General features: G+C 53.3%; 1 protein-coding gene across 1 annotated transcript; it reads right to left on the bottom strand.

Moving 5' to 3' along the window:
- Positions 1–4706: 4706 nt before the first annotated feature.
- LOC118701454 (olfactory receptor 14C36-like) lies at positions 4707–5639 on the bottom strand. Its single transcript, XM_036406072.1, has one exon. It carries the CDS (start codon positions 5637–5639, stop codon positions 4707–4709), a length of 933 nt encoding a protein of 310 aa, XP_036261965.1.
- Between the last annotated feature and the right edge of the window lie 1990 nt (positions 5640–7629).

Here is a 7629-nt window from a genome sequence, read left to right as displayed (position 1 = left end):
GATATTTAAAAAGACAGCGAGAAAAGATTTTTTAGGTCCTGTTTAGTTTTGTTTTCCTGTTAATTCACCGATATGTGCAATATCCAATTGACACTGAATCCAAGTACCTCCTCATGCAGTTTGAATGGATATGAAAATCAAGACCCTTCATGGCTGACAATCAATCAGACTCTGTCCCTACCCCCACCCCACCATTTCCCCCATCCAAGCCCTGGCACTCAGAGCAGCCTTGTGCAAATCTCAGCTCCCTCCAGCCCAGGCTGCACCTGCAGCTTTCAGCTCCTTGGCTCCCACTCCCACCTGCTTTCCTTGGAGCTGCCTGAGACACAGAGGGATGTTCATTTCTTGTCAGCCAACAAAGCCAAGGGAAGGCACAGCTCCATCAAATGCAAAAGTCATTCCTCTCCCTGGCTCTGCCCTGCCCCGATCCCCCCAGCCTGTCCTGTTTCCTTCATCCCTGCATTGACAGGGACTCTCTGGGACAAGGGAGCTCTGCTCTGGGGATGGAGGGAGGTCCAAATGCCACCACTATAGTGGGAACCACAACTCATCAGGTTTGTGTCCTTTGGGGGTCAGGAACTGGTGAGACTCAGAGGCACAGAAAGTTTCTCCTCATGGCCAAGAGACCATGGTTGAACAGGACACAGTTTAATAACAATTACTGTCTTCCCTGAGCTAAATGCAATGTCCCAGCAGTGCCTGATGAGTCCACCATCCACAAGTAATTCTGGACAAACATGGTTCTGTGATAGACATAAACACAATTAAGTTCTTGTATCAGGGTGCTCATCCTGGAGTGGTGGCAAAACAGCTTGAACAATTCCTGATTTGCAAAGCTGTCAGTGGTGGATGGAGAAGGGAGGTCAGGCTGCTCTTGGTGTTGAGGAAATGCTGAAACAAGCCTGACTCATTTCATCTCCTCCTGTCCTGGCTGATCTCCCCTCTTTCCCCTTCCTCCCAGTGGCTTTTGTCTCCCACCAGGCCCCCAGTGAAGAGCCTGGCTCTGTGTTCTCCATCCCCTCCTCGCTGGTACTGCCAGGCTGGGATGAGGAGCCCCTCAGCCTTCTCTGCTCCGGGCTGGACAAGCCCAGCTCCTTCAGCCTCTGCTCACAGCCCAAGGGCTCCAGCCTCACCTTGGAGGCCCTTCCCAGACCCTGCTCCAGCTGCCAGACATCTTTCCTGCCCTGGGCAACCCAAGCCAGGCCACAGTGACCTGGATAATCCCCGTCCTTGATGTCCTGGTCACACAGCCCTGGCCCCTTGTTCTCCACATCCCCAGGCCCATGGAAACCACACAATGCCCATTGTGTGAGAAGGGGAACTGGAAGTTCAGCAGGCTCAGGGTCCTGCCAGCTCAGCCAGGCCCACTGGAACATTGGGATCCATGACCACCAGGGACCACCAGAGAGACCCCCAGGACAGAAGAACACTTGGGTAAAGGGGAGGGGAAATATGCTAATGATTTTGGGGAAATGATTATCATATGTGTGTTTATTCCAGGACAATCAATGAATATGTGTGCAAAATAAAGAAAATAAATGGAAACTTTCCTGTACTCAGCATGCACAGCTATGGGAGGAGCTCTCCCCCGTGCATCCAGCTAAATAAAGAATGCTGCTTCTTAATGCTACACTGGTGTTAAGGAGTTTTCTGTTTTACTGAATTTTTGGTAACACTCCCACTGCCAAGGAAAGCTCTGTCTGCTGCTGTTCACAGACAGAGAAGGGCTGGGGGCACATGTGGGGCTCAGAGGCTGCCTGGGGCTACAGTGACCATGAAATAATCAAGTTTTCAATGTTCTGTGAAAGAAGGAGGGGCAGCAACAAAACCTCTACACTCGAATTAGGAAGGGCAGACTTTTGCCTGTTTAGGATGCTGATCTGGGGAGTAGCAAATCAGGTACTGATTATTTTAAGGGCAACACTCCTTAAAAACAAAGGGGTCCAGGAAGGACGGACACATTTCAAGAAAGTAATCTCAAGGGGGAAGGAGCAGCCTGTCCCAGTGTGGCAAAAGATGAGCTAGACAGGCAAATTACTTTCCTGGCTTCCCATGGAGCTTTTGTTGGAATTCAGTGGAAAAAAGGACCAGCAATGCAGGAAGAGTTTAAGGATGTCATTCGGTTAAACAGGAACAAAAGGAAAGAGGTGAAAGCTCAATTAGAACTTAACTTGGAGACTTCTGTAAAGAAATAAAAAATATTTTTAAAAAAAATTTATAAGAAAAGGAGGGAGAAGGAGAACCTCTACTCTTTTTTGAACACAGTGGAGAATATAATAATTAAAGATAAGGAAAAGGATAAGCTAATTAACATCTTGTCTCAATTTTCAATATTAGGACAGGTTTCCCTCAGGGCAAGTGTTCTCCTGAGCTGGTAGATGGGCACAGGGAGCAGAACAGCCCCCCTGGAATCCAGGAGGAAGCAGCTGGGGACCTGCTGAGCCACTCAGATGCTCACAGGTGTGTGGGATCAGATGGGATCCATCCCAGGGGGATGAGGGAGCTGTGGATGAGCTCCCCAAGCTGCTCTCCATAATTTACCATCAGTCCTGGCTCAGCAGGGAGGTCCCAGAGCACTGGAGGTGCCAGTGTGAGCCCATCCCCAGGAAGGGCTGGAAGGAGGAGCTGGGGAACTCCAGGCCTGTCAGCCTGACCTGGGTGCCCGGCAAGGTTATGGAACAGATCACCTTGAGTGCCATCACAGGGCACGCACAGGATGGCCCAGGGATCAGAGCCAGCCAGCTCAGTGGATTTAGGGGTGGCGGGTCCTGCCTGGCCAACCTGGTCTCCTTTTATGCCCAGGTGACCCAGCTGTGGATGTGGGAAAGGCTGTGGATGTTGTGTGCCTGGACTCCAGCAGAGCCTTTGACTCTGTCTCTGAGAGCATTCCCTGGAAAAGCTGCAGCCCACGGCTTGGGCAGGTTCCCTCCTCGCTGGGAGATTTAAGAGCTGGCTGGAGGCTGGGCCCAGAGAGTGGTGGGGATGGTGCTGCACCCAGCTGCTGTCCAGGCACTGGTGCTGTCCCCAGGGATCTGTGCTGGGCCCAGTCCTGTTTAATATCTTCACTGATGGTCTGGGTGAGGGGATCGAGTCCAGCATTCACAAACTGCAGATGGCACCAAGCTGGGTGTGAGTGTGGATCTGCTGGAGGGCAGGACAAGAAGACACAGCCTTAAGCTTTACCAGGGGAGGCTCAGGCTGGACAATAGGAAGGAGTTCTCCACAGAAAGGGTGAGTGGGAACTGGAATGGGCTGGCCAGGGGGGAGGTGGCAGAGTCACTGTCCCTCTCCAGTGGCACTCAGTGGGATGGTCTGGGTGACAAGGCAGTATCAGGGCATTGGTTGGACTTGATGATCCCAAAGGTCTTTTCCAGCCTATTTGATTCTGTCATTCTCTGATGATTGGGACACTCTGGGGCCATTGTGACACTGCAGGGCCTCGTGGAACTAAGAGGACCATGGTGACACCATGCAGCCCCACAGAACCAGGGGTCCATGGTGGTGCTCTGGGGCCAAATGGAACCAGGGAGTGCCCCGTGACACTCTGGGTCCTCATGGAACCACAGAGGCCATTGTGACACTGCAGGGCCTCGTGTAACCAAGGGGTTTCACCATTTTGACCCTGCAAAACCAAGGAGACCATTGGGAGACTGCAGGGCCCAGTGGAACCAAGGGGACATTGTGACACTGCAGGATCCTGTGTAACCAAGGGGACATTGTGACACTGCAGGATCCTGTGTAACCAAGGGGCTACTGTGACACGATGGGGCCTCAAGGAATCTGGAAGAACGTTGTGACACTGTTTGGCCTTGTGGAAACAAGGAGTCCACTGTGACACTGAGGGGACTTGTGGAACCCCAGAGACCATGGTGACGGTGTGGGACCTCATGTGACCATGGGACCATTGTGACACCCTGGGGCCCCATGGAACCAAGGGGAACCATGGTCACATTTTGAGGCCCCATGGAACCAAGGAGACCAGTGTGACAGTGCAGGGCCTGGTGTAACCAAGAGGCCATTGTGACACTAAGGGGCCCCATGGAACCAAGGACATCTTTGCAGATGTCACCAGGCTGGACCTGAGTGTTCATCTGCTGGAGGGTCGGAGGGCTCTGCACACTGACTTGGACAGGCTGGATCCAGGGGATGAATCCAACAAGGTGAGGTTTAACAAATCCAAGTGCCAGACCCTTATTTTTGGCCCCAGTGCTACAGGCTGGGGACAGAGTTCCAGGACAGCAGCCAGGCAGAAAGGGACCTGCAGGGACTGATGGACAGCAGGCTGGACATGAGGCAGCAGTGTGCCCAGGTGGCCAAGAAGGCCAATGGCTCCTGGCCTGGATCAGGAATGATGTGGCCAGCAGGAGCAGAGCTGCTGTGCCAGCACTGATCTGCCCCAGCTCTGCACACAGACATTGCTGCTGCAGCTCCAGAGAAGGGAACAAAAGGGCATCTCTGGAGAAAACTTTGTTGGGAGATCCTTTAGTTCCTTTAAAGCCACAGAGAGCACAGCTCCTCCTTGACACAGTCTGTGGCCACAGGGAAGATGGAGAGACACAAAATAAGAAATGGCTCAAACAATGACATTTATTTGTTGACAATATGAAAAAAAGTAAAACAAAGGAAAAGAACCTCCAAAAGGAAACCAGCAAGAAGTTTCAAAGATGACTTTTATTACAAGTGATTTGCATAAATTGGCCAGCAGTTTAATGCTCCTGAAACCATCTAGTCCTCAGTCTCCAGACTGCAGCCTTGAGCTCCTGGTTCCTCAGGCTATAGATGAGGCGGTTCAGGGCTGGAGGCACCACCGAGTACAGAACTGACAATGACAGATCCAGGGAGGGGGACGAGATAGAGGGGGGCTTCAGGTAAGAAAATGTGGCAGTGCTGAGGAACAGGGAGACCACAGTGAGGTGAGGGAGGCAGGTGGAAAAGGCTTTGTGCCGTCCCTGCTCAGAGGGGATCCTCAGCACAGCCCTGAAGATCTGCACATAGGAGAAAACAATGAACACAAAACATCCAAATCCCAAACAGGAAATAATTACAAGAAGCTCATGTTCCCTGAGGTTGGAGTGTGAACAGGAGAGCTTGAGGATCTGTGGGATTTCACAGAAGAACTGGCCCAGGGCATTGCCATGGCACAGGGGCAGGGAAAATGTATTGGCCGTGTGCAGCAGTGGATAGAGAAAGGCACTGGCCCAGGCAGCTGCTGCCATGTGGGCACAAGCTCTGCTGCCCAGGAGGGTCCCGTAGTGCAGGGGTTTGCAGATGGACACGTAGCGGTCGTAGCACATCACGGTCCGGAGGAAATACTCCACTGAGATGAAGAAGAGAAAGAAAAAGAGCTGAGCAGCACATCCAGTGTAGGAGATGTTGCTGGTGTCCCAGAGAGAATTGTGCATGGCTTTGGGGACAGTGGTGCAGATGGAGCCCAGGTCAGCGAGGGCCAGGTTGAGCAGGAAGAAGAACATGGGCGTGTGCAGGTGGTGGCCGCAGGCTACGGCGCTGATGATGAGGCCGTTGCCCAGGAGGGCAGCCAGGGAGATGCCCAGCAAGAGGCAGAAGTGCAGGAGCTGCAGCTGCCGCGTGTCTGCCAATGCCAGCAGGAGGAAGTGCCTGATGGAGCTGCTGTTGGACATTTGCTGGGGCTGCACATGGGCACCTGTTCATGGAGAAAGGACAGTGACAAGTCAGGAGAGGCTGCTTGGACCCAAACCTGGGCCATTCCCTGCAGACTGCCCCAGTGGGACTCACTCAGCCTTGTTCCTGCTCTGGGAAATCCTTCACCCAGGTCCCTGCCTGAGCTCCAGTTGTGCTGGCTGAGTGTGCCAGGAGCAGCCAGGCCTGTGCGTGGGGGCTCTCGAGGAGCCATCCCTGCCCTGCTGCCCTGAGTATGTGGCCATGGGGCAGAGGGACAAGGCTGGATATTCAAGATTTGTCAGGGGAATCACTCCTAATGCAGACAGGCTTGATAGCATCTGAACTCCCACTTTTAAAGGAGGACAGGAATGGATTTTAGGAATTTTTTTCCTATCCACACATCATTCCTGGCTCTCTGAGGTCACAAATCCCCAGCATTTCTGCTGCACTCAGAGTTTGCCACTGAGAGATGGGAGAGGCAAAGGATTCCCTGTGGCTCAGGGAAGGTGAGGGGCTGGATGGGCTTGTTCCCAGCTGCCCTGGCTTTGCATCTTTAGCTGCAATCAGAGCACAATCACACTCCTGGGTCACCCTGGGATAAACCAGACCCTGCCCAGAGCAGAGGGATCCCTGAATGTCTCACCCTCTCTCAAGGTCTCTGGGCAAGGTCTCAGCACCCCCTTGTGCCAAGGACACTCACGGCTCCCTGGGCAAACCCAGCAGCATTTCCTCAGCTGTGGCAGCTCTGCCCTTCCCCGTGGGACATTCAGGGAACTCCCAGAGGCTCTGGCACAGATTTGCACCCAGGCGGGCAGCTCAGAGCTGGCAGGGCACAGCAAGGAGATCCCTGGCTGTGCCCATGATGGGATCTCAGGGAGGGGGCTCAGCTCATTCCCCTTTGCCATGGACTGCTTTGCCCATAGCCCCACAGGTGCCAGGGAAGCTTGGACACCCCATTCCCATGGACAGCCCTGCCTGGCAGGAGTGCCAAGGGCAGTGCCTGACTCAGCTGCTGCAGATGCCAGAGCCTCCCTGAGAGCAGCAGATAACAGTGCCAATGTCAGGGCAGGGCAGAACCACGAGCAGATGTTGTGGTGCTGTGCCTGAGAGGGCAGGGCAGAGACAGCCGGGCACTCAGGACAGTGTTCCCGTGCCCAGCTGTGCCCGGCACCTCCCACACACCAACAGTGCCCTCCTGCCCCAGCCCTGCTCTCTCCAGCCCCCTCTCCTTCCCTGAGCATCTCCCTGGGCCGGGACATTCCCTCCTGAGAGGAGCCTTGTCCCTGGCAGTGCTCACAGAGCCCATCCCAGCCTGTGTGCCCTGGCTGGGGCCCTACAGAAACCTGCCTGTGTGCAGGGCCCTGGCTGGGGCAGGCTCTGTATGCAGCTGGGCAAGGGCAGCTCAGGAGAGCCCTGCTGGGCCCTGCAAAGGTGATGCTGCTGCTGTGCCGGGCTGAGGAGTGGCTGAGGGCCCTTTGGGAGGCTCCCAGCAGAGACACTGATCAACTTAATTTACAGTTCTGCAGTCCCTGTAAAAGATCAAACATTTCTTTGATGATTCTGCTGTGTCCCTTTCAACTCAGAATGTTCTGGGATTCTGGGATTACAATTCCTGTTATCCTTCTCTCATCCCCCTGTTGTCTATAACCCAAAGAGAAAAAAAACCCCTTGCAACAGTGTTAGAACAGTAAAGTAAAAACCAGATAATAATTGGAAGCTTCCAGGATTCCCAATGGGGATGGCGCACACCTGGCCCCTGATTTCAGCAATTTATTAAGGTTGATTAATTAGGATATTTAACAGGAACATCCTATAGGAGATTCAGTTGCCCCAGTTACACACCCCTGGCTCAAACCTTTGGAGTAGGTCCAAGGGCTTCTCTGCATTCACTTTTTATAATGACTGCTCATATTCTGGTTAAAAAACAAAATGTTCCTATAGGTCCTCTTCCTCTAAGACCATACAATATTTCAGGACTATATAAGAGAA

Source organism: Molothrus ater, unplaced genomic scaffold, assembly GCF_012460135.2.
Source record: "Molothrus ater isolate BHLD 08-10-18 breed brown headed cowbird unplaced genomic scaffold, BPBGC_Mater_1.1 matUn_MA510, whole genome shotgun sequence".
In the NCBI taxonomy this organism is placed as follows: domain Eukaryota; kingdom Metazoa; phylum Chordata; class Aves; order Passeriformes; family Icteridae; genus Molothrus; species Molothrus ater.
The sequence above is the reverse complement of the archived record's forward strand: the minus strand, read 5'-3'. Positions and strand labels throughout refer to the sequence as shown.

Coding starts and splice junctions, on each gene's coding strand:
- LOC118701454 (XM_036406072.1), bottom strand. CDS start 5,639: ATGTCCAACAGCAGCTCCATCAGGCACTTCCTCCTGCTGGCATTGGCA.